The following is a 27,995-nucleotide window of genomic DNA, read 5'->3' as shown; positions in this document are numbered from 1 at the left end:
GCTTTATAGCAGAAATGTGTCACCGCAGACATATTGATGTACTGCAGCAAAGAGACAACAGACTGGTTTGTGATCTGACCCGCTGTCAGTTTAGGAAAAATTCAAGTAAGTCCATTGTCAGCTAACGGCGGGCAAAATAGAGACCATTTGTAGCTTGTCGATAAATATTTCTTTCACGAGCACAAGGGATTGCTTTAAGGTGGCACAGTATTTTTGCTTTTTTGAAAATTTCAGAAACGTTATAATTCATATTGCACAAAAAGTAACCATAAGATTATCAAAGGGGAAAATAAAGAGAAGAACCAGCCTTACTCAAATGTTCAAGACCTCAGCATTGGACCTGCATTTCTAAGATTGAGAACATTCCTCCGGGTGGACAGAGCTCAGCTGGCAACAGTACCTTGCTTTTTAAAAGAAGATTCAAACAGTGTTATCAAGAATGTCCCCTCTTCCCTGTAATCTGGGGCCAATTAGTATAGATCTGACATGGTAACAGTTCTGCAAGATCAATATCTTCAGTGCATGCTTCTAGGAACCCCTTTCAAAGGGCCCCGGGGGCAAGCCGAAGCTATTGGGCCTAACCATGTTGATTGTTGTCTTTTACTCCTGATATCCCCGGGCCCAGCCTACTGTGGGCTCTGAGCAACTGGACCGAGTGCCCCTTCTGCACTTGACTCTCAGTGATCGCGCAAGAAGAGCAGTCCAAGGCTTTTCGAGGCGAAGGTAGGTAGCGGGGGACAACATGCTCACAACTCAATGCTCGGGCATCAAGCACAATAATTAAAGGTCCAGCCAAATATTTGCTTTTATTAACAGTATTATGTACACTGCGAGAAACTGGTTAGGGGGATTGAAACCCTTCTCAAGCAGCAACCCCAGTTCTTCTCAGGGTGAAATCACAAGCAATCCCTAAATTAACCCTTGACTCAACCCATGGGAAGCTTGGCACTGAGTAGTCGAGCTTAACTCAGAGGCAATGGTGTAAAGTATTTGTGCAACACTTCAAACAGTAACAGTTAAAAAAAAAACACAAATGGACCCCAAATCAGTTTTGAGAAAAAGAGTACTTTTTAATAAATAAAACAATACCAAAATGACAAAAATCCAATCAGTAGAACGGGAGATATTCAGCTTTAAAGATTTTAGTAAAAATAGCACCAAAAAATGTGAAGTGCCAACTGTGGATATCTTGTCGCACTGGACTGGGACAAAGTCACACGTACTGGAAGACTGCGATGGAGCGCAGGATGACTACATGGGTCCAGTTAGGCCTGCTGAACAAAGTACCTTAAATCCTGGTTTGTGGAGGGCTGGGAGGATCCGCGTCGAAGATGTGTCGCACAGCCGAAGCGATGTGTCAGTTCCGGGATGCGGGTTCCTGCATCTTTGTGGAGGATCCCACCAATCAGCGCATGTGATGCGCAGTCCAGAGTTGAGGATGCCCGGGACAGTCAGGGCGATGTGTCAGTCCTGAGGAGCTCCGAGACTGCAATGTGAAATCCGTCGATCTCCTTGAGGATGCTGTTGATTATGGATTTGATGGCCTGCACTGATGATGTGCCCTGCAGTGGCGGTTCCAATACGGTGACCGGCTGATATGCCATGTAGGTCCATGCTACAGTTCATATCCACCCAGTAGCTGAAATGCATTGGTTCTGTACTGGGTTGCGTATGCAGCAGAGGAGATGTGACAGTTCTGCTGGATCCACTGAAGCTGGCAGAGCACCTTAGGCCAACTTCCAGGGATCCAGGACTGGGGAGGTACATCTTGGCAGGGTAGGCTCACAGATGGCAGAGTCCAGGTGTTTGGGTCAAGGTTGCTGGAGCCTTCTGTCCCTAAGGCTCAGGTCAGTAGGCCATTCAACTAGCCCTTGGAGTCACTCTGGGGTTCTGGGTTCCAGAGATGCAGGTCCAGTCGTTCTCATCCAGGCAAAAGGGCAGCAGGCAGGATCCAGATGTCACTACAAATGGGGCACTCAATGTAGGGCTACACATACATCACCATGCAAGGGACTTTTCTGTCCCAACAAAGCTCATCAAAGGTTTAACTGTGAAAGTTGGTGATCCAATTACTGATGTTTCGGCAAGCACTCTGCCTTTTGTACACAGTGTGATAGCGACTATTTAGCTATGGTTAAGCATTATCTTACATTTATAAGAGTTTTGATTTGGTAATAACTGTGGCTTTGTTTGACGACTCCATGTGAAACATTCTAGAAGATATACATTTGCCTCATATTGATCCTTCATCATTTTGTGAAATTTTTTTAACTGAAGGGGCAAAGGTAAAATTGCATTTCCCATTCATAGCCCCTTTGGAATATTTGCTCTTTATCTCAACATAAACTGATTAAGGGCAGTTCACCAAACATAGCATGAAATTAGAGGTTGTTCTCTCTTATCCCGCTTTCTTTGTTTGATCCAATAAATAGTTCTAGTTTCTGAGAAATGAAAAAAAAAAAATCACGAGGTTTTGGGACATCTTGGCCCTGAAGTTTGGAAACTTGTTTTCAAACAGGCTATTTTCAATGAGAAATTTAATATGATTGGAGAAGAGCAGTTTTCTCCAGTCAGCCATCTCATGGGACAGTCAGCCGATGAATCGTTCAGATGTAACTGGCTTTGTAAAGGCATGTACATCTGCTACTGTATCCATTACGAGATCTATGACTTCTTAACTTTTATTCTGCACACTGTTCTATCAAATATATTGGGGACAATGAGGGCGGACGAGGAGATACTGGGTTATTGGCAGTGGATAGGAAAATACATTCTTAATTGAATCCAATTGGTTAAGACCTTTTCTCCCATGAGCCATCCTGATGCCCAACGAGTCACAAACCAGAAAGATTTGATAGCCTGGGTAGGTATGGTATTTGTGATTCTGTGGCTATTACCAGTTTAACAAACTTTCTCATGCCCAAGTTCCCAAGCTACAGTTTAAGAAATCCTAGGACAATAAAGTAGTGATCACATTTCAGCTCCATTGAGGGTTGGGACCTTCTGTAGAGTGCTGGAAGATGGCACTTTCCTTCAGAAACAAGGACTATATTTTCCAGATGATCTCTGAACGAACTTTGAATAATGAATAATAGGCAATAGTCCCCTTTTAAACAAACCTATTGAGAAACGTCGCTAAGGTAGCTCTTCCCCAGGTATAAAAATCCTAACACTAAGCTTAACCCTATCCAATCCCCTCAACATGACCTGGCATTTGCACCTGTGTCAGTCTCTACTGTGTACTACACAAGGGCAAGTCACTGTCACTCTTATATCATAGCAGAAAAAAAGGCCTGAATTGCTTAAAACGTTGATGCTGTATGGCAAATCTGCACAAAGGTTTCAAAGCAATAATGTCTATCTACGTTTGGTGAGATACCAAACCTTCCCCAACACACTGCTCAAGACTTCAAACATGACATCACAGATTACATCACAGGGGATACCACATATGATGTGATGAAACTGCCATCAGCACCAAAGTTATGGTGTAGACTTAAAATATTGGAGGATGTCAAAGCGATGCTTTAGTCAAGATTGCATGGTTAATGCAATCCAGAGTGACCATGAACACCAATAGGTGTCTCAATCCAGGTGAAGTTGCTGTAACCTTACAAGTAGCAAATGTCTTAAACAATATTATATGGAGATGAAAAGTAGCTGTGTTAGGGATAATGATCATTACTAGATGTTCACGCAGTTGTTTTATGCATATAAACAAATCTGCAAAACCAGTGACTTCTACTAGATGCTCCTGCAGTCGTATACACAGAAGCACGGGTGCAGCACCACTCACATTAAGAGATGTTCATGGCGATGTTTCAGCTAAGGAAGCAAGATGCAAGTACCACCGACTGACTCAAATAGATGATCAACACTTCAAGTCACAACGTCCTTTATTGTTACCCAACGTACTGGTACTCTGATTATAAAAGAATGGCAGCCATTGCTTGGATCTGATATCATAACCTGCCGATCACAGCAGATGTCAGCGGTGAGTGTTTACCTTTTTGCGCCTTCAGGAAACGTTTACTTATAATTATTATTAAACAGATAATGCAGTAAGACTACATTATTTATCCTCTTATCGTCACAAATATTACTGACTGTCACAGCGAACCTATTGTAGTCTTTGTTCTCTTGTAACAATCGTTGGTGCATATACAATATCGCGGCAAGGGTATATAGTAATGATTACAGGTGCTGTAGCCTTATATCTTCATGTCATGTCATATGTAATGGAACAAAAGTGATGTTATGTATGATGATTTAATTTTATATGTCAGTCAAAACTTTATTCGCTGCATTTCTGCAGCATAAAAGTACAGACTAAAAGAATAAAAATACATTCAATAGTCAACGATGGGGTCATAAACCAGAATATTAACAACAAACAAATTATTCATTAAAAAGTCGATAAAAACCGATAGAGCAAATTCAATTTGAATTCTACCACCCTTGATTCACCCCCATTTATTACTTCGCAGAGATCTATAATGACTCATAACAGTATTAAAAATGCATATCTTAAAATATATATTGCGCTGGGCTTTGACTCGATGCCCTCTGCCCCCGCTGTTCCCACTCCAAGGCTGATTTTTATCATATGGTGTGGCTTTGCCCTGCGATACAGGGGTATTGGGAGTCAGTAACGGGAGGGCTCTCGGTGGTCTTGGGCTGGGAGGTTCCCATCGACCCTACACATATTCTCCTGGGCATCACAGAGGGGCTGGACGGCACCAGGGCTGAGAAACTCTTCCTTAATACAGCGCTAGCAGTAGCTAAGAGGGACATTGCAGCTCGCTGGCTGAATAATACCGCACCCACGTTGAAGCGTTGGCGTAGGGGGGTGGACTGGTGTGCCGCACAGGAACGGCCTCTTTATGTGGCCAGGGGCTGTCCTAAGGAGTTTCGCTGTATCTGGGGCAAGTGGGTTGGAGTCATAGAGGACTGATTTGGACTGATATGATCTCTAGTTTGGAAGTGGACTTACTGATATTGGCTGTCTTTGCATCAAATCTTTTATATCAATGTGATGGGCTTGTATCTTGGTCTTGTTTTCTAAAGGGTATTTCTAAATGGTGCTGTGTTCTTTGTTGCAATCAAAAGGCAATACAATTGGTTATCAAAATATATATATATATATATTAAAAAAGCCCACACAATATAATACAATCCCAAAAATATGATTCCATGTAATGTCCCCAGCGACGTCATCAAGCATCTCATTGGTGATGCTCTTTGTGAGGTCATGAGCAGTGCGCTGCGAGAGATGTGTTTACAAAACTCACCATACCTGGCACACTTCTGTGGTTTTTAGATTTTTCATTGTAACCAAAACATTTCTTCAAATGAAGTTTTCAAACAAAGTTGAAAAGTCACTGCTCTTATTATGCCACATTGCTTAACACGTTTCATTCATGACCTGTTTTGGTGTTATAGTGATATACTTTGTGATTCACAGTTTTATCTCCCAAATAGCTGCTTAACAATGCATTTGGCCCGCCCTAGAAGATAGTGGGTACAGTAAATAACCTTTGGTTATTCCTGGTGCAGATTAATGCACTGCCAGAACCTGCTGGGTATGGCCTTTGACCATGCTTTTTAGGTCTCGCCTGACCCAGCGCATGCGCTCGTCTGGCAAGACTTATTGAGAGGGCTCCAAAAAGTGCTACCAGGCCAGCCTAGAGCTACAGTACATGAGCGCGGGCGCGCGTGCCGCGCTTTCCCGTGATTACTTTCACTTTTGCGGCCGCTTTGATGTTTGATCGCGATCACTTTCGCGGCCGCGCGGCCGCTTGGGATAGCCAATAGGTCTCGCTTTTGGGACCTTATAAGTATTTAGTTATGCAACTGTTGCATGGCTAAACACTTATAAGGTCCCAAAGGCGAGACCTATTGGCTATGCCAATGCTTGTTAGATACTAGACACATGGCACACGGCATAGTCTATATCCACAACCTGTATACGGCCCAATCGCCACCACCCCCATCTAGGACAGTTGGCACTGCAGGCCAAGACAGGGCCAATAGCCACACTCTGTAATCAAGAAGCTATAGGAGGATGTGCTTCTTGGATGCCACAAAAAGGCACTCCATGGAGCAGGATTACAATGTGAAATTGGTGGTGGATTTGCTTTTCATGCATTCATTAATCGTTTTTTTTTCTTGAGGAAATGCCAGGCACAGTCATTTCCATGGGAAGATAGCATAGATTTCAGGAAATGTGGTCGGTATGGTTACACAAGAAGGTCCTGGAATCAGCCTGGTCAGTGTGATTTTGAATCGTAAAAGGTTATAGGGAGCTTCGGGTGTTCTTGGAAGATCACAGTTATGTGCTAATGAGGCATGACCTGGAACACTTTGCCAAACGCCATTTCTTGGCGGGATATATTTTATTTTCTTCAGTTGAGGAGTTGAAGGTGAGAGGGGCAGCTCGTGGCTGATAGTGGTTGGTTTTAAAACCAGTGGATTAGTCCTGAACATCACAAGCAAAGAAAGGGAAGTTTGTGCATTGACCAACACAGGCAGTGCTAGGACAGCTCATATGTAGTTACCTATGTTCAGTCATCCGGGAAAATGGGGGTAAAAAGAAGAGGTCACATTTCAATGGCTAGTTCGAGAGGAATTCATTTGGAAAACCCCAGCAGCAGTGCTTAATTTGAGTCGGTGGCTTCCGGTTCTCAGCACCTGCACTTAATCATCAGCACCTGTGCTTTTCATGAGCACAAGTTACGGACACATTCATTTACAGGGAGATTAAGCAATTTGCCCAGAATCACAGGATGTTGAGCTGACGCTGAGACTCAAACCTGGTTCCCCACTTCCTAAGTCTGCAGCTCTGGCCTTTGCGCCACATCCTCTCGCCACTTTTGTAATTGGCAGGTGGTTCTGTTTTAGGCAGCACTAACAGGAGAAATGGGCGGGTTGCAAGCTGCCTCCTGACGAGAGCCCCGGCACTTATGTTTTTTACAAAACCAATTGTTTTTGCTGATCCCAGCAAACCCACTACTCTCAAATGGTGCTTTGCGAATAAGAAGGAACGGCCATCAGCAGGGCCGGACTGGCCGTAGCGGGCCGGGTTTGGGCCCCTGGGGGGCGTTTTTGTTACATAGCTGCAAAATCGGCCCTGTAACAAAATCGACTGAAAACCGGCCCTGGCAAAGAGCTCGGCGGCACCCCCAACCCCCTGCGGTGGGGGAGGGGGTGGGGCGGCCGAGCACTTTGCCAGGGCTGGTTTTCGTTCCCAGTCCGGCCCTGGCCATCAGGTAATGGAGTCCTTAATCTAAACGACAAAATCCAAGGACACGCACAAAAGACTTCTCTAATCCGGACGGGTAACTGGAAGAGATTAAACAACTGCAGAGCTGGCCAGGGGTCGCAAGCTGGGAAAAGTACTGACCTCGAATATAAACAGGAGTAGTGAGAAAATAGAGTAAACAATGATTACGTATGGATCGCTCATAAAAGGGGTTTCAGCAACAATCAATCACGTTTTTATTTTCTGCTAATAACTGTTCAGACTGAAACTGTCTAAAATAATGTGGCATAGGAGCACGTGAGAGGAACATTCACATAGGTGGTTCAGTCTTGGAAAAGTTTTCAATTCGATATTTGGGCTGCACGTACAACATGGATTTAAAGAGAGGCTCGTCCTTCCATAAATTTCACGCAACAGCCCACGTGACAACATAAAATAGTTACACAAGGCCTGTTCCTCGAATGTCTCCACGGTATGCGAAAAAAGATCTTCTCATGCTGTCCTCCTGAGAGCGAGAACAAGTGTAAGAGATAGCCTTCAATAGAGATGATTGCACACTTATTAATCATCGACATACTCCTGAGATGTTGATTAATTCAAATAATGTGTTAATTTCTGAAGCTCATCTAAAGTGAGCCAGATGGAAAAGGAAGCGCCTCTCGGCCCAGATCCTTAGTGGTGTGAATATGAGCATGTCAGCCGGTCATAACACAGACAAGTTCACTAGAGTGAGAGGGTGGTTCATTTGCTGACCCACCACCAAAAGTGTCAAGAAGGAGATGAGTTAGGGACACTTTGCATTGGTGTCTTGAATGATGTGTGCCGACCGTTTATTTTACAAAGGACTAGTTCCATTAACAATACTCTGAAGTAGACTTAGTCACTGGCCATAAATACGAAGGAACCCATACCCCAAACAAGGTCTTATTTAGACCCTTTCTTTATCATTTATATCCCTGTAGCCCATGGGCAAGAAACAGTCCTTTGGCATGTCACACACAAGTACCTCAAATTCAGAATGTAAGTGGTCTCCATATATCAAACAGTCATACTGACTGGATGATCAAGTTGTCATGTTAAAATCTCAAGGACCTCCTGCAGAGGTTTCATTTTAGAAGCCAAGCAGTGAGGTGAGCTAATGGCCAAACATTGAAATTGTGGCATTCAGTCTCTTAGCAGAAGGTAGAGTTTTCAGTTTGCATGATGTAGGAAGGTGGAATTTGACTGCATGGTTGCCCCCACTTTTTTCCTGGTGTTTGAATGGGTTTTGACTAGTCTGGCTGGGATCCTGCTATCCAGGACCCCAGCCTATCTGCTTTCTCCCTTAAATGACAGTTCTGGGGGTGGGTCCCAAAATCCTTCCTCTTCCAATAAGAAACCATATTGCCATGTGTGCAAGCAACCTGACCACTGGAAAACTGACTCCAGCTGTCCAAAGAATGGCAATAAAGAAAATGTTCCTCCCATTGCAGCTCCAGCACCTCCTGTTACTACCAGTAGTAATCCCCCAGGTGGTGGGAGTGTACCCAAAAACTTAGTTGGGTTTTCTTGGGGAACTCAGGTGGACTCTGGCCTAACCAGATCCCGTACACAAGCAACTCTAGTCTGTGATGGTGGCATGGGGTTTGCCAACTTTACCATGAGTCCCAATATTTTGGGCAGGTATAGACAAGAGCCCATGATCAATGGTCAGAAGGCTGTGGCCTACAGGGACACAGGGGCTAGCGTCACCATGGTGACAAGGAGACTAGTGCCCCTAGAACAGCTCTTACCTGAGTTTAGATACCAGGCGACCAATATTGATGGAATTAGGACAGACCATCCCATGGCAGTGGTAAATCTCAGCTGGGGATGGGTCACTGGCCCAAAGAGAGTGGCAGTGTCCCCAACCTTGCCTGTAGATTGCCTACTCGGGAATGATCTGGAAATCTCAGCCTGGGCTGAGGTAGATCACAATGCCCATTTAAGAATGTTAGGCATCCCTGAGAGAGTGGATGAGACCCTGAGGGCCTCACTTCCACCCCAGGGGAAATTAAGGGGAGTGAAGCCTGAAACAATGGATCACTCCACACAAACAGAGAGCATAGGGGGTGAGGAACAGTCCTCCCCCCACCAGACTAAAGGTAAGGGTCAGCTTTCTAAGGGAACTGATCCTGCCCCTTGTGAAGTAACTTCCCCAGAAGTGGTCAGGCCTGTCCTGGCCACAGCTCTGATGGCAGGGGACCCTTCCAAGGTGGTACCCAGTCTGGAGCAGGTATCCTTCCCCTCTCTACCCTGCCTCAGTCAGCCCAGGACTGCTGAGGTCAGGGAGGTCAGTGGACCCTTAGTGGGCCCCTGTCCAGAGGAACCCCCTCATCAACAGATTAGGGACACCCAGCAGAGTAGTTCTAGCCAGGTGAATATTCCTCTACAAACTAAGGGATCCCCCTTACCCCTAGGTACAGGTATCCCACAGATGGGCTCTGTTGGGCACAGGGAGACCTGGGGCATAGTTGCCCCAAGCATTCCAATGCCCTCCACTATTCCAACCAGAGAGACTCAACCCCCAGCTGTAGGCATCCAGAGGTTGACCCTTAGGGCCAGATATGACACAGTCATGGACAGAAAGGCTTCCATGGTGACCAGTGTCCTGAGGAAGTTGAGACCACCCCAAATAGGGCCTCACTTCCAGACTCAGACACCCCACCAGCCTGCTTCTGTACCAAAACATACTACAGGTAATTTCCCTAGACTTTGGAGAAACTCTAGAACCCCTTGGGGTAGGATTTCCCAAGTGGGACCATGAGACAGGAAGCAACCATGCTAGTGCAGGTTATTCCTTATATGGCCACTCAGGAAATAAAGGCGTATCTGGACAAGGTTAACCTTATTTCCTTTCGTTTGGGGGGGGGGGGGGGGTTATGTAGGAAGGTGGAATCTGACTGCATGGTTGCCCCCACTTTTTTCCTGGTGTTTGAATGGCTTTTGACTAGTCTGGCTAGGATCCTGCTATCCAGGACCCCAGCCTATCTGCTTTCTCCGTTAAATGACTGGAGTGCATATTAGATTCACTAGGGATTGGATACTGTGGTACCTTATGCATCCCTAGTATACGGTACCCTAGGTACCAAGGGCATAGGTACTTCACAGGCCTACCAGGGGCTGAAGCATGTATTACGCCACCCCTGGGAAGCAGACTCAATCTGACACCACAGGCCTGCTACTGCAGCCTGTGTGAGGCAGTGTTAGCACTCCTCACTGAGGTATAGGTTTCTATATCTCACCATGTACACACACATATAAACCTATCAGCCACCCTTATGGCAGGCCCTATCAATCCTGAGGGCAGGGTGCTTGGTTTACAATGTGAGGGGGTGCCTCTGCATGAGCAGGACCCCTCTGCAGCTGACAGGGTCTATTCCTTGTGGCTGTTTGTGGATGCGGCTAAACCATATACTCTTAAGTGCATTATAACCTCCCGGTTAATGCTAACTTTGGAATGACTGCATCAAAACATGTCGTGTTTGGTGTCAAACAACTTGGAATCATACCCCCACACCAGTAACTGGTGTGGGAGTATGATCCCACCCTTCTAGAGGGGACGACATGTACCTACTGTGGTAACACGGTAGAAATCTGAAAGAGCCCTGGCATCACAAAATGGATGCCACGAGCACAGACACTGGGCTGCCCTCCTGCTGCTGACTGAAACTCGCAGTGGAGGAGGCCCAACAATAGGCATCCTGTCACAGGGAGGTGTCACTACCTTCCAGACAGGATTTAGTGTATTGGGGCTGGGTGGGTGCACTTCTAGAGTGCTTTTGAAGTCCTGCACTGGGGGAGCAGTAGGCTCCTCTGTGCATATGCCAGGTCAAACCTGTTCAGGGGCTACCTGCCCCTGCTCTGGCGTGAAACTGGACAAAGGGAAGTGGGTGTAACCACCCCCTACCCTGACCCTCCCAGAGGAGTGGTCATAGAGCTAGTCCCTCCCCTATCTTCAGTATAAGATAGCAAACCTTGCCATTGCAAAACAGATAACCCTGGACGACGCTCTTCAAAGAAGAATCCTGGCCCTTCGATGTTCCACTACCTTTGGAAGACAGAAGAATCTCCCTTGGAGTAAAGGAGTGACTCCCCTGCTTGGCAGGCACCAGAAACTCTAATCAATGGTCACAAACTTTCCCGCTCCCACTGGAGTCCGAAGTCCCTGCAGCCCCGGAAGTAGATTTCCTGACTTCTCAATGGCCATTGTGAGTCCCCAACAGAGTTGAGGCGAGTGGACCCCTCGAGTGACAAGGAACAGCAATACCCGGGTACCGTACACTATTGTCGAGTGCAACCCCTTCACGATGTTCTACGAACTTGTGCATTGGACCACTTGTGGCCCAAGCCTCCAGCAGGTTTTGCAGCGAAAATCAGAGGCCTACCCCGTCCGGAGTGACCGTGGGCTCCTGTGAAGTATTTCCTCAAGAGGCGTCTTCGCGATCCCTTGCCCGTTGGCTTGTGGGTCCCCGAAGACTTTCTTATCAACTCGAAGGGCTCCCCTGGTTGCTCCAGGCCTGCCCTCACTTTCCTTTCCCTCGCTGGGTGAGTCCCTCAGACCTTGCTGGTTTGCACCATCGACTTTCTTCACTCTACAAAAGACTTGCTGTTGCCAAGGCTTGTTGGCTCCAATCCGGTTGCCGTCACCTCAGTAAGCTGCAGACGTTGTGGGACACTCCGAATCCGTGAGCAAAGAGTCAAAACACCCTTGATCACCTGAAATCACCCGACTTCCGTGGGCAACCAGCTTCCTGGCCCCTGGTCACTGGCAAGTGACTGTGAACACTGTCCCTTCAATTTTCAGGTCATCTGCATCTCAAATCCACCCTTGGATTCCACTGGACACTTCTTCAGTCGACGCAAGCAGCAAGTCTTCTTTGGTCTCCATAGAAAACAGCGACGCGGCCCGACCCGACACCAAAAGACACCTATGCACCCGGCTTCCCTGGGTGAGGTAACTCATGCACTCCAGTGCCCTAGTGTGTGTTGGCCCTCAAATTACTTACCTTGTAAGTGGCTTTCTGGTAGACTTCCTCGAAGTACCCTAAAACTTTAAAAATCAAACCGCGACTTGCTCCATTATAATCAATAGGGAACCCGCGGCTGTGTTCACACACTGCATGCGTCTCCCGTGGGTCTGTTACTTACCTGCTTTCACTGCAGTAGTGAAGCCCCAGTGATTCTACAGGCCCTAGGCCTTGTCATTTTGCAAGTTGACATTCTTAACCCATTTTGTAGTATATGGTCTGGTACGCCCCTAGGGCCCCAGCCATATTTGTGCTTAACTTATTGTGAAACGTTGATATTTGAATGTGTTCCTGGCTTCTAATCTCATAAAGAGATTAGTAGAGTGTGTCTAGTAATAAATACATATATATTTGATATATTTACCTGTGTGGTGTCCTTTCATTTGGTAATTCAAGAGATTATAAAGTAAAACAAGCTGCTTTACATTCCTCTGAGACTTAACCTGAAGGCTGCTCTCCACAGCTACCACTAGGATAGCTTTCTTTAAAAGGTTGTCTTAAACCTATCTACCATAAGAGTCGAATTGGACTGGTGCAAGGTGGCCACTATAACTAGTGACCAGCATATGCCAGGCCAACTTCTCACACATGAGAAGGAATATATTGTCGGAAACAGAACTGGAAATAGGTTCTCCAACACATTGAGCACAACCAAGATAATCAAGCTCAGAACAGATTGCATCATATGCATTATATCTCCTGACAAAATGATTGCATCGACGTACATCAACCTAACCAGAACATCGCAAGGTAAATATAGATAAGTAGATGTGAATGTATAGATTTCTTAAATATTTGTGTCCATGATGCTCCTAAATTGAATGATAAGCCTCTACCTGCACTTTTCTTTGCAAATGATACTCTTCTCATATCATGTACCCCAATGGGTTTTCAGAATTTATTTAATACATTTACAGACTTCTGTGCTCTAGGTGGTTTAGAGATTAAGTCACAAAGCAATATAAATGACCTTAGGGGAACACAAATTCTATCGGAGGGTAGTGAGGATGGATCGACAAAACATTGGACAGATTTGAATAGTTTGATTGTTTGAAGATTAGGGTTCATAACTCATTTGTATGGAGTGCCCAAGTGCAAAAGAGTAGAACATTGTTGCTCCATACAGCATCAGCTATTCGGAAAATGTACAGAGGAACAACCTCTTGGTCCTTCTCACCGGCATTTGAGGAATATAGAGCCAAGGCGCAAGCAGCTGCACTTTTTGCAGAAGAATAATGGGGAACGGCCAAAGCAACTGACCTTTTCCGGGATGAAACTAGTTTTGTAAAATCGTTAATTTATTTATCCCAAGATAATCTGTCCATCTCATCGTATTTCGATCTTTGTCTAAAGAAGAAAGGGGACTTGGCAGTCTATAGAACCCCCAATCTTCTGGGTTTGCCTGTGGTCCACACCTGAGCTATCCTAACTATAAACAAGGACCTTACACTGCAGTGGAATGCCCATGTAAAATCTTGGATGAAATCTTTGGGTTTGGAAACATTCTGGTATGATATGTTATCGATTACAAGTGGTTTGAGGCGGCCTGTAAATGCCGCCTCTTGGAATCATGTAAGCCTTCATTACCACCGTTCTGTAAGAAGCGACAGTTTAACGCATACATTTTTTTCTATAAACCAACCCTCTGTTTTGAAAACTTAATGGATGACATCTTTCCACAATAGGCTGGAACACTTTACATGAAGTTTAGATTTGGAACCTTGCTAACTAACAGAATAGCTTCACATATAAGGTGAAACGTACCAGCAATTCTACTCGGAATTGTTTGACCTGCACTAATGTTCTAGAAATCGTTGACCATATTTTGATATTTTTGGCCAGCATATAATTATGCTCGAAGAAATTGGATAAAACCACTCTGTTTGAACCTGGGACTCAGAAAGTATGCTATGGCCTCCAAATTGCGTCTTACTGGAGTGTGCACATTGTCTTTGGCCTCAGTACATTTTTATATGCTGCATGACTTTGAAGGAATCAGTGAGAGCTTCTCTTTTAATACTCAATCTCAAAGATTGTTCTAAAATATTTTTTTTTATATGTATTGTTTTATAATTTATATATGTTTTCTGGGGTATATCCCCAAAATAAACATATTATTAGTTAATTAATGTGGATGAAAGAATAGTAATTACACACTAATCTTAACGATGTAGTGGTAATTGATACAGTGGGTGCAATATTATTGTCGGTCTATATGGACTCCCTTAATATAGAGTAATATTCAATCCCAGATATCCACCTTTGTATCATTAAGCGTCATCTAGCCATAGTTGACTCTGGTACAGTTAAAAACCTTAAAAGGAAGACCACAGATAATTTCTTACAGTGAATTCGTAGCGAGAAATGGTTTCAAAATCCAGTGGCACCGCGACCCGCACACGGATGTCGGCTTTCCCTTGAATGGATGTCGGCGAGATTATGAAATGGTTCGAGTTGTTTCCTACCAGGTAGACCTCAAAGGCACTGTTGAGTCCCTGCAACGAAGAAGAAGAGCAAATTAGTTAAGAAAACACATTCTGTCTGAAAAAACGAAAGCAATGTGGTCTAAGGTGTAGATGTGAACTTTTGTTTAACTGATTACCAAATTGCTTTCAGTCAAGTGTAGTTCTTAAACAGTGCAGTTCTCAAATTTACAAAAGGATTTTGGCATCTATGCTCTTCGATAACATAGATGGGTCATTGCAGACTCATTAACACACCATAGCATATTTGGGGAGCATTGAACTCTGAGAAAAGCTCATTTAATATGTTAGTCATTATACAACATTGACAACATTCCACCAGAATATCTCCATTCTAGCAGGAAGCCAAAAAGGCCCTCTTGGGTTACAATTCGCCTCAACAACCTTTCTGTGCTTGCTACATAATTCCTTCTTGACTAACAGATCTTCAAGAAATGTGTTTAAGCAGGTCGTGAGGAAATTATCACTAGTCAAACATATAATCATGAACCCTCTGAAAAGCGCGGTGCTGCCTCCCCAAGATTCCAATATTTAAACAAGGACTGTCTCCCTCAAACATATTTCCCCTTTTCACCTCCTTAGAAAAGGTTCTCCTATAGGGGGCTTTGTTAACATGGGTATTCCACTTATGGGTCGAGGTGGATTCCTTCCCAATTTTTTTCTCTGATGGTCCTCTGCCCTTGCATGGTTTAAGTGGGCACCTTTAAGGGGTAGCTCTTGTTCATCCGTGGCAGGACCATTTGCTTGGCGAAGCTCCCTAGGTTTGTAGACTGCATTGAAAATGTCATTCATGAATCCCCCCACATTCCAAGATTTTCCATTCCTTACTTTGGAGGGTGAACCTCACTTTTATATCATGTGCTAACTAACAGGAGCCCTCAGTCTGTTCTCTGAGTGATGGAGCCAGGGAGGACCCCGACTCCTGAATTCAGGTTTTTGAACTGCTGACAGAAATAAGGACCTGCGGGCCATTTTGAAGAGCCTACGCTGTGTGAAGCAACAGCGGGTGTCAAGATGGTTCTTTCACAGCTGAACCCTGAAATGCAGCCTGTGTGAGAGGTAGACCGCCCAGTGCCCTCCTGGTTGGGATGGTACTGTGGCTGAGGCCTCCATGCAAGCTGAAACTAGCCTAGCCTTTCCTTTAGACATGTCGTCAGCCTGGTGGCGTGAGCAGGACCAGGCGGGCAACTAGAGCCAAATTTCGGGGAGGGCTGAAAAAGATTTTGGGGGGGGGCTAAGTCTTCCAGCCATAGGCAGAATGGCTGTAAGAAGGGGTGAAAACACAACAAAAGCCTCATTAACGAGTAAATGGTCTTTTAAAGACCGGTGAAGTACTCTGGTGCGGCTGCAATTAGACGGACGCCAGCCCTCGAGGCTGTCTCAGCCGGGCTGTCACACACAACGGGGGGGGGCTGAAGCCCGGTGAGCCCAATGGGTGTTGCACGCCTGAGCAGGACACAGTCTGATGAAAGGAAGCTTTCCCTCTGCGTAGGTCCTCACGGAAAGCATCTTCAAACTGACACAATGCTCATGTATGCCCTGCACTCCTGAGAGTGACGTCACACCCACCCAGCGCATCCCTAAGCGGGAAAGAAAAGCAATATCCTGTGGAAGTAGCTGTAAATTAGAGAGTTTGCATCTGCTCATGGAAATTCAGTGTGATGTCTCTCACACCCCTGTCCTCAAGAACCATTGCCCTCTCTTCATAACTCTTGCAGTTCTTCTGTGTCTCACCTTAGAGCTACCTCTGGCTCCATTTAGCTAGGTGGAGCTGCCTGACCAGGAGTCTACTTTTACTTGATACCAGACTTCACTTTTCAACTGATGACAGGACCTTGCCAAAGCTATTCAAAACCCTCCTCAGCACGGATCTGCTGGGGCTGTGCACAACACCCCACTTTGCATGGACCCGCACATAGCATGCTGGAGGGCCCACAACAATATGGGAAACAGATGAACCACTGGCCTGCTTCTATGGGCTGGGAAGCAGGGCACCTCTGATCCCCAAAGAGAACGCAGCACAATGTACAGAATTTTACATTTTTTATATACAAGGTTTTAAAATTGAAGAGCAAAAAAACTGCTAGTTATGCTGTCTTTTCACTTATTGTAGTTATCAGTGAACACGAGCCAAAAAGTCGAGTTTGTTTTCTACGCAGCATGTTCTCGGAAAGCAGACCACACTCATTTTCCCAAATAAAGGCAGCAGTTCATTTTATCGAGTACCTTGAGTTGTCTTCTCCCAAAGACAGTGGGTCTGCGTGTTTCTTTAGTGTGCCCAGTAGCCAGTGGTTAGATGACCTGATGTTATGTCTACCAGGCTCTCTATAGCTGCCCATAGAGCAAACATGGAACAAAGGCGCTGTTTAGTGTCTGATCTCCAGGGTCCTCTGTCACGCAAAGCAGACTACTCTGCCCACCATAATGACGGTCTGCACTCTATATTTAGAGTCAGGTATTTCGGGTCGTGTTTCTGCTTGTGGAACTACCACTGCCAGAATCCTTCGCCTGACAAATCTGCGGACATCAGGCCGTCGGTGATAGCACACAAGACCATCTGCCTTATTGGGGCAGGTGTTCGGACATTCTTTTATTTTTGCTGTTTGAGACCAACAAGAAAAGATTGACAGCATGGAACAGAAAAAATAAACATGACACCACACCCTGGGAGAAAACTCATAAGGTGTCAGGGTGTTAATTTTTTCATTTTTGAAAAACCAACCCCCAGTTTGCTGAGTGGCCATGGTGGCTGATAAGCAGACATAGGGGCATATTTTCAGGGACACTGTTGGAACCCGGTGTTTAGCCAAAATTGCGAATGCCACACTCCAACAGTTTCAAAACACAGGAATGCGCCGTATTTACAAGAATGCAGTGCACCCCTGCGTTTCCCCTTGCGCTGGCACTAAATGTAGCTGCCTAGTGCCTATGCAAGCTTCCTTACACCATAGTGCAAGGGTGCCTTCGTTGCAGGGAATGATTGCTCCTGTGAAGGAAGGTGTCCCTTCCTGCACATAAACAATCAATAATTGGCGATTTGTAACTTTTATGTGAACTGCAGAATGCAACACATATAGAAGTTGAAATCTGTAATTTTTTAATGATTGTTTATGTGCAGGAAGGGACACCTTCCTGCACATGAACAATCAATAATTGGCGATTTGCTGTTTGTGTGCTGGCAAAATCCAGCACACATAGAAACAGCAAAATGAAGAGAAAATATTAATTTCTCCTTGTTGCGCCTGTTTAAGACCAGGTTTTACCTGGTCTTATTTTTGGCGCTACCCATATTTACACCACCCTTGTAAACAAAGGGCAGCGTCAAAAAGCAATGGATGTTGAGATGGAACACCCACCTCAACACCCGTTACCCGCCCCTCTTCCGCAGCAGACTGCCATGGTAAGGGGCATATTTACAAGGTGGCAAGGGGCATATTTACAAGGTGGCTTTAAGCCACATTAAATGTCTTAATGCCACTTTGTATATATGGACAGGGCATTGCACCACAGGAACGTCATTAAAAGTACCGTTCTTGTGGCGCAATGCCCTTGTAAATGTGCCCCATATAGTGCCTTCAGAGGCATATATATATGTATACATATACATTTTTGTGTATACAGATATATATATATAAATTCACTGAAAAAACCATAGGTTTCAGGCCTGATATAGTTAGGAATTAGCATTTAAAAAACTTTGGAAATTCACTGAAAATACAATAGGTTTTAGGGGTGTTATAGTTAGCTGGACATTTCACTCGAACAAAACCATTGAAATTCCTCCGATATAGTTAGTTGTACTAACTACATCTCGCGTGCCCGCAATCCACTGCTGATGATGTCACATATTACATCATTCATGACATGGTCAGTGACATCAATGATGACATCTCAAATGACATCACTGATAACATCATCCAGTGAATGTGGTTTGGTTTGTTATTTAAATATGTATTATATATATAGCAAATTGCATTGAAGAATGAGTGGATATATAAATATAAATATCTGGATGGAGGATTTAGTATCAGTGTGATTGACTGTTTACTTGACTTATTTATAGTGTCTCACTAAATATATTGGATAGTGACTAAACTGTGTGAATATCTGTATCACTTTGTGAGTTGTTGTATAAACTGCTGCACCAGTTGGTTACTAGGTACCTGAAAGTCTATATTATTTATTGATTAGTTAACTGAGTATTTGTATGGGAGAGTGAATGTGTGTGTGGTTCGGTGGGGGGTGTGTGACTGCCCAAAGATGTGTGAATAGTTGATTCAGTAGGTATATGAAGTTAAAACTACATGTTATAACAGTTGTTTGGGTGAGTGAATATCTTTATGGGTGTGGAGATGAGCAAATATATGTCTCAATGGTACATGTCCAACAAACTAGAAAAATAAAAGCCAGTGTATGTGTCAGTTGTTGTATATAAATAAGTGTACATAAGACTCAGTGACTGTATGGATAACTGTATAGTTGTAATAGTGATTTTATAACACACTAAGTATGAGCTAATATCTATATGAATAGATGAAGTGGTGTTTTTATAAGTGTATAGCTAAGTAAAAGTAAGTATGATCCATTGTTTGCATAAGTGAGTAGGATGACTTCATAAATGATTAGGATGTGTGCTGGAGTGTAATGTCGATATAGGTGTATAAGTATATTTGATAGTGTTCTATTGATCATTGACAGCATGTATGAGTGAATCTATAATTAAGTGATTAGATGTGTGTATAGATCTAGGAATCACTGAGTGGGTGTTTAGAAACTTGTATTGGTGTGTCAATGGTTTTAAATCTGGCACTCTGTATTTTACAGTGAGTGATGAAAGGTTATATTAGCGTATGATGAGGTGTATCTGATTGTCACGTGGATGATGTCATCAGTGATGTCATTTGAGATGTCATCAGTGATGTCACTGACCAGGTCATGAATGATGTAATATGTGACATCATCAGCAGTAGATTGCGGGCGCGCAAGATGTAGTTAGTACAACTAACTATATCGGAGGAATTTCAATGGTTTTGTTCAAGTGAAATGTCCAGCTAACTATAACACCCCTAAAACCTATTGTATTTTCAGTGAATTTCTAAGGTTTTTTAAATGCTAATTCCTAACTATATCAGGCCTGAAACCTATGGTTTTTTTCAGTGAATTTCAAAGGTTTTTTAAATGCTAATTCCTAACTATATCAGGCCTGAAACCTATGGTTTTTTCTGTGAATTTCAAAGGTTTTTTAAATGCTAATTCCTAACTATATCAGGCCTGAAACCTTTTTTCAGTGAATTTCAAAGGTTTTGTAAATGACAATTTTTAATGTATTAATTGTTATACTGATTTTTTTGATACTGATTTACTACATTTTTTAAACTGTTTATTTTTAGACATTTTATTTTTTTAATTACATTATACATTACAATACAAAATATACTTTCTCAGAATGAATTACTATAGTTTAAATACTTTGCAAATAGGCAATAGATTTTTAAGTACAGTAGTTACAGTTGTTGCAATGGGCAACACAATTTCAAACACAAAGCAACATTGAGCTCAATGTCAATTTCTAGTCAAATGCAATTAGTTACTTTATGGATTACTTTTCTAACCACAGGACTGGATCCTAGATTCAGTCCTTGGACATCTCCTGTAAACAGTTGAGTAAAAGCGGTTTGGTTACAGTAGTGATTTTTAAGGATTACTACTGTATTTTAAAAGTTGACACTTAGAAATTTTTTCACATAGAATCACCGATGTTATCCTATGGCAGAAAATTCACTTAACCGAAAAGTAGTGTTATCGTTACTTTTTCTTACTCAGTGGTGGATCCTGGATCCAGCACAGGTGAATCTCCTGTAAACAGTTGAAAGAATGTGTTTAAGTCATACAGTCGATTTTTTAGAAATATTTTTAGTTTGTGAAAATAGACACTTAGAAACTTTTCTGCTTAAAAGCATACACTGGATTCCTAAGTAAGGAAATACAAGTTACTGTTAAGTACGCTTAAAATCACTTTTCAGGGTCAGTGCTGGTCTAAAAGATGCAGCACTGGGTTCTCTCCTCATAACAGGTGAGTAAATTGGAATTCGTAGTTCGGCTGATTTTAGAGGAATATTTGTACGTTTCAAAAATGGACACTTAGAAACTTTTCTGCTGAAAACCACACTATGGATTCCTATGGAAGGAAATACAAGTTACTGGTAAGTACGCTTAGAATTACTTTTCAGGGTCAGTGCTGGTCTAAAAGATGCAGCCCTGGGTTCTCTCCTGATAACAGGTGAGTAAATCGGAATTCGTAGTTCGGCTGATTTTAGAGGAATATTTGTACAATGGTGAAGGAAGGGGGCGGGGCCTGAGATGACGTGTGCAAACACACCCTGTGGCGCGTTTTAAGTTGGGGAATTAAGTCCTCTTCAATCCTGCGGTCCCCTGAGGGCCAACTAGCCCACCAGGTACCTCCAGTATGCGCCAGGGAGCTGCGTTGCAGAGAGGTGTTCAGAGGCCACGCCCCTTTTTACAACACTCTGCATCGCAGCTCCGTGGTGCTTACTAGAGGTACCTGGTGGGCTAGTTGGCCCCTAGGTGACCTCTGGATTGAAGAGGAATCAATTCCCCAACTTAAAACGCTCCACAGGGCGTGTTTGCACACATATCACCGCAGGCCCCGCCCCCTACCTTCACCACTGTTGAAACACGCCCCGTGGCGTGTTGTAAGTTGGGTGATTAAGTCCCCTTGAATCCTGAGGTTCCCTGGCGGCCAACTGGCCCACAAGGTACCTCCGGTATACGCCAGGGAGCTGCGTTGCAGAGAGGTGTTCAGAGGCCACGGCCCTTTTTACAACACTCTGCAACACAGCTCCGTGGCGCTTACTGGAGGTACCTGGTGGGCTAGTTGGCCCCTAGGGAACCTCTGGATTGAAGAGGAATGAATTCCCCAACTTGAAACGCGCCACAGGGCGTGTTTGCACAGTATCACCTCAGGCCCCGCCCCCTACCTTCTCCACTGTGCAAACGTACCCCGTGGCGCATTTTAAGTTGGGGGATTAAGTCCCCTTGAATCCTGAGGTCCCCTGGCGGCCAACTAGGCCACCAGGTACCTCCAGTAAGCGCCACGGAGCTACGTTGCAGAGAGGTGTAAAAAGGGGCGTGGCCTCATTACACCTCTCTGCAACGCAGCCCCCTGGCACATACTGGAGGTTCCTGGTGGGCTAGTTGGCCCCCAGGGACCCCCAGTATTCAAGGGGAATTAGTTCCCCCTCTACAAACGCGCCAGGGGGCGCGTTTGCAAAGTGGTGTAAGGAGGGGGCGTGGCCTCCGGCCCAATCCCGTTTTTTTTTTCTTCTTTGTTTTAGAAGGGGGGCTGTGTAGCCCCCCTTCTTTTTCAATTTTTTGGGCCCTGGGGACCCCATCCCCCAGGGCCTGCCCCCAATTTTTATTTATTAAAAAAACAAAAATCTGGAAGGGGCCGCGTGGCCCCCCTCCCGAGGCCATAATTTGCCCTGGGGACCCCATCCCCCGGGGCATGGCCCTTTTGTTTTAAAAATTTTATTTTTATGGAGGGGGGCTGCGTAGCCCCCCTCCTGTGGCCACTTAAGGCCCCTGGGACCCAATCCCCCGGGGCCGGCCATTGTTATATATATATATATATATTTTTATTAAATGGGGGAGGGGGGCCGCGTGGCCCCCCTCCCGGGCCACTTCTGGCTCCGGGGACCTCATCCCCCGGGGCCTGGCCTCTCGTTGGAGACCGTGGGGGGTCCCCAATCCCCCCACGGTCCCAGACGGCTCCCCGCCTCCTGCGGGAGCCGGCATTGCTTTGCCACATGGGGAGCAGCTAACATGCTGCTCCCCATGTGAAAAAGCAATCTGCTTTGCTTCATTGAAGCGAGAGCAGGTTGCCCTGCTCTCGCGTCAATGAAGCAAAGCAGTTTGCAATGGCAGGGTGGGAGCCGCGAGTCTCCCGCCCTGCCATTGCAAACAGCAGTGTCCCGGGGGTGGGCACCCCGGGACACTGCAGGAGTCGGCCCTCGGGGGTGGCGGTCCCCAGGGCCTATACAAAGCTCCAGGAGGGGGGCCGCGTGGCCCCCCTCCCACATGCACAAGTTGCCCCGGGGGGTGGCGGTCCCCGGGGCTGGGGGGGCTGCGAGCCCCCCACCAATGTTAACAAAGCCCCAGGGGGTGGCGGTCCCTGGGGCTGCGGGGGGCCGTGAGCCCCCCACATATATAAGCTGCACCTGAAGGCCTGGGGAATAGGGTCCCCTGTGCCACTATTGGCTTGGGAGGGGAGCTACACACCAACCTCCTTTTACTATCTTAGTAAAAAAGTAAAGCCCTCGGGGATGGTGTACCTGGGGCCAATAGTGGCTTAGGGAGGGGAGGCCACATGCCCCCTCGCCTCACTAAAGAAAGAAGGCTCCAGAGGATGGGGCCCAGGCACATAGTAGTTGGGGAGAAGGGCTGCACCCCCCTTCCCTTAAATAAAATGGAAGGAACAGAGAGATGGGGTTCCCTAGAGCCCATAGTAGCTCAGGAAGGGGGCCACTCACCCCTCACCAATTAATGAAAAAGGAAGGCCTGAGGAATGGTGTACCTGGGGTCGATAGTGGCTAAGCGAAGGGGTTGTTGGCCATCTTGCACTCTAAGTATGTGTTTTGGGCCCTGGGGATGGAGTTGACAGGTAGTAACGGCCCGGGGAGTGGCGGTCACATGCTCCCCTCAACTTACCAAAAATAAAAGTTCCTGGGGGTGGCCCTCGGGGGCCACAAGAGGGTTGAGGAGATGGGGCTGCACACCTCCCACCCCTTAAAAATATAAAGGCCCCAGGGTGGGATCCCGATGACCAAAATCTTGGGGAGAGGATTTGCATGCTCCCCTCCCCTTAAACAAGTAAGGCCCTGGGTCATGGGTCCCCGAGCCCTGCAAAGGCTCAAGAAGAGGGCTGCATGTCCCCCACTCTCTTTAATAAAAAAATACAGTCCAGGGGATGGGTCCTCGAGGCCTGCAAAGGCTTAGGGAGGGGTGAGTCCCTCTCACCTTCCCATTTTTTTGCGAAATCGGCACTGGGGGTGTTGGGGTCTGCCTGAGTCCACTTCCGCCTGGCCCTGCTGCCAATGCCAATCTGAGGATAGCAGAAATCTGTGTGCAGCTGGGGGTGGATGCCGGGGGAGGTGAGGGGGTTGGACACAGGTTCTGGCAAGAGTTCAGGCCCTGTGGCAAGTCACAGAGTGCAGATGGCCAAAGGCCGCGCACAACAGGGGGTTGGCTTTACGCATGGTAATAAAATATTACTTTATGTAAAAAAAAAAACTAGAAATTCACTGAAAAAACTAGAGGTTAAAGAGACGTTGTGGTTCGGTGAAAGTTTCAGTGACAATGTAACACGTTGAACTCAAAACCCACTGAAATCCACCAGCTATAGTTATCTCTAGTAACAATAACTAATGCCCTAAGGTAACTATACCTAGTACCCTCACCATGCACTGCTAATTACCCTACATATTACATCCCTCATGACATGTTCTATAACATTATTGATACCATCACTGCAACACTTGAAATTACATCATTAATGAAAAGACTTTACATGGAGGGATTTTCTTTTTGAAAATGAAAAATAAAATACTCACCTCATCATGGGAGTCCTCTCCCATGACGAGGGGAGCGTTAAGCAGTTTTCACTTCCCTTTATGGTCAGGGTTTTACCCATCAAAATCAGGTGGGCGGAATTGCAGGTCTACCTTTGACGGCAAGGCCATTAGAGGGGTTTAATCGTAGCGGAGTAGAATCCACCGTGATTAAACCTATGGTCCGCCCGCATTGAAATCTGGCGGTTGGACCACTATGTTGGCAGGGATGGAACACCGTCACAGTTGTGGAGGAGTTCCCTCTCCATCAACATAGAAATTAGGTCCTATGCTTATGACAAGTGTGCATAGTAGGGGGTGTGAAGGGACTTGCCTCTCTGCTGAGACCTCTCTCTCAAATGACAGGTGTGTGTAGTAGGGTGAGGGGGAGACTAGCCTCTCCACTGAGATCTCTCTCTGGACCGACATGTGTGCATAATAGGGTGTGTGGAGGGACTGGCCTCCCTGCTGAGACTTCTCTCTGGAATGACTGTGTGCATAGTTGGATGTAGAGTGGTACCAAGGTCTCCGCTAAGACCTTTCTCTAGGATAATGGCTGTGTGTGGTGGTGTGGGTAGGAAAATGGTCTTCCTGCTTACAGCTTTCTCTATGGTGTTAGGTTTACAGGGAGGGACTGACCTCTCCGCTAATACCCTTCACAGTGTGATAGGCATGCATAGTAGTGTGTGTGGAGGGACTGGCCTCTCCACTGAGACCCCTCTCTTAGACGATGGGTGTGCATAGTAGAGTGTGTTGAGGAACTGGACTCTCTGCTGAGACCCCTCCTATATTTCAAAATACATTGAGACTCTTGCAAAATCGTAACATCTTTTTAAAAAAATTAACATCCTATTTGTCACAGAACTTATGTCTTACACACCCCCTCTCAATCATAAGGGGAATATGCGTTTCTTCTAGTAGAGTGTATTGACAAGTCACCAACTCATTTCAACTATTTACAATCCTACAAGTCCTGCAAGAGCATAATTTTTTCAAAAAACAATATACATTTACTTTTATCCCAGTACTTATACCTTAGAGACCTCTAGTCAAAACCTAGGGGGTCAGGATGCCTTTCTGCTGCTCCCTTACATAACTTTTTGACTTAATTCCAACAACACCTGCCATTTTTCACTGTAAACAGTAATGGCAGACATTTATTTGCCAAACCTTCAACACTCATCAAGTCAGAACGCTCGCTCTCATGGGACTCACAGGAGTCCCTCGCTTCTGCAAGAGCGTGAAGGCTTATTGGAAAAACTGGCCTTTCGAACAAACAGAAGGCTCCTTTTTTAAATTTACACTCTCCTCAAGACTCTTACAAGACTCTCACGGACCCAACCGTCCAGATATATGCATTTATTTTTTAACCTTAATTGCTAAAAAAGTATTGAACAGATTTACACCACATCACAAAAAGCTCAGCCTGGGGACCAAGGTCTAGCTTCCTGCCAAATTTTGTGTAATTCCGTGCAATAGTTTTTGCTATAGCCTGTCTGAAAGAAGTCTAAGGAAAACGCATGGAGATTTTGGGTTTTGGGACCCCCCTTTTTTCTCAGACCCCGCTTGATGGATCACCCCGAAACTTTCCATGCACAAATTTGTCAAAAAGTAGCACCTTTTTGGAAGGTTTCTTAGAGATTCGTTAAATGGTGCCAAAGGTATTAACAACACAAAAAACACTTTTCCTATGGAACAGTTAAATTAACCATTAATACCTAGTGGCTAGGATCTATCTATCTATCTATCTATCTATCTATCTATCTATCTATCTATCTATCTATCTATCTATCTATCTATCTATCTATCTATCTATCTATCTATCTATCTATCTATCTATCTATCTATCTATCTATCTATCTATCTATCTATCTATCTATCTGTCACGGGGTGCAGCGGACAGGGAAAAGGGGTGTCCTAGCCGAGACTCTGAACGATGCCCTCTCCCCTCCTTTGTGTTCACAGCAGAGCGAGTGGTTCCCTACGGGAACACCGGAACACGTCATGATGGACGATTATGGGGACTGTTGCTTTAACTGGCAGGCCTGTGCCGAGAGCCCCGCCCCCAACAGCGATGACGTAAAGGACTGGGCGGATATAGGAAGTGAAGCCGATGGTCCAGTGTGGCTGAACACCGGAGAGTGTGAGAGAGAGACGAGCAGAGCAGGAGAGGAGTTTCGAGAAACAGCGGAGAACCTAGCGAAACAAAGGCGGAGAAGATCAGGAGCCGTCCGACTCAGTACGAGACCGAGGGAGGAAGACAGACGGAGCCGAGGACGTTCGGAGGAGGTCGGGAAACCCAGCGTGGAGAGCCAGGAGGCCAACGACCCCGTGAGCCGCCCAGCCACGTTCAAGGAGGAGCGTGGCTCACCAAGGTACGGGACCGCATACGGGGCTGGGGGGAGAAAAAAGGAGGGACGGAGTAAGGGGGGGGAACAACCGGGCACTAGCAACTGTGTGTTAGCGACTGCACCCCATCACTACCCTCCCTGAGCACCGCTTCACACTTAAGGACAACCCGCCGTCGCACCGAGTGTTCCCTCACCCCCTTTCCCTACGCACTGCTAACCGGAAATCAAGTACTCAGGATTGGTGTCTTTCCTTCTTTTCTTTGAGCGTGGACGGCCCGGAGACAAGAGAGACCCGTGAGCCTACACCGCTAAGTGTGAAGAATCCGGAAGGGAAGAACCACGGCAGGAAGGAGAGAGACCAGGGAGAGAAACACCGAACCCCCACTACCCTATTATAGACCTGTACTTATTCGAAAACGCAAACCACAACGAATAAAAGCAGTTAAATCAACCCTTCCGTCTCCTGCGTTGTCCGACCCGTCACACTATCTATCTACACACACACATATATATGGTTAAACTGATGTTAGAGTTAAAATGAAATAGAAACTAACATTAAAAAAAAAACACTGACATACCATGAGTGATGTAATATATGAGGCCGTAAGCAGTTCATGATGGGGGGCATGATGCTATTTGACTAAACTATAGCTATCAAACTTTAGTTTTTGAGGTTTTTTTTAATGTCAGCTCACGTAATATTCAAATCCCTTTCTTTAATGTGACTTTAACCATTGTTTTTTTCAGTAAATTTCGTTTTTTTTAAGTTAAAGTCTTTATATATCTAAAGTTTACTATTTTAAAATTAGGGAACTGTTAAGCGACAGAGTGGGAAAGCTGTACTCACTCTCTTTAACTATGTTTCGTCCATATAATGCCGAATTACAATGCAACCGCCAGCACAGCAGTCGGAAACATACTCTTAACTATTCCGGCTTGTACAGCCAGTTGGAAAAGGGCAGCAGCACAACCTGCAATACTGAAGGGCATGTTTTCAAACTCTGTGGACTGTATGCCAGGCATCATGTTGTGCCTGGCACACGGTGCATGGATGTTTGGGGGGGTACCACATGTGCCCCCATGGGCTGATAGCAAAGGCCCACCAGTGACGATGGCCCTGCTAGGGCTCCCCTAAGTCCCATTCTGTCTGTCTTTACATAGGGGTCAAACCACCATGTAAAGGTAGAGGGAAAAGGGACATCATAATCCCTACGGTGGTGCCTCCG

The 27,995-nt window shown here is 45.5% G+C and overlaps 1 protein-coding gene across 1 annotated transcript in view; it reads right to left on the bottom strand.

Moving 5' to 3' along the window:
- Positions 1 to 24,445, bottom strand: part of LOC146867050 (cadherin-23-like) — a 571,698-nt gene extending 547,253 nt beyond the window's left edge. Inside the window, exons 1-2 of the mRNA XM_085619648.1 lie at positions 24,422 to 24,445; positions 14,655 to 14,804 (exon numbers count right to left, since the gene is read on the bottom strand). Coding sequence (XP_085475774.1) covers positions 14,655 to 14,804; positions 24,422 to 24,445 — 174 coding nt within the window. The remainder of the gene's footprint in view (positions 1 to 14,654; positions 14,805 to 24,421) is intronic.
- Positions 24,446 to 27,995: the final 3,550 nt, after the last annotated feature.

Source organism: Triturus cristatus, chromosome 1_2 (assembly GCF_964204655.1).
Source record: "Triturus cristatus chromosome 1_2, aTriCri1.1, whole genome shotgun sequence".
Lineage (NCBI taxonomy): Eukaryota > Metazoa > Chordata > Amphibia > Caudata > Salamandridae > Triturus > Triturus cristatus.
Note: the sequence above shows the minus strand (reverse complement) of the source record. Positions and strands in the feature narration are given on the sequence as shown.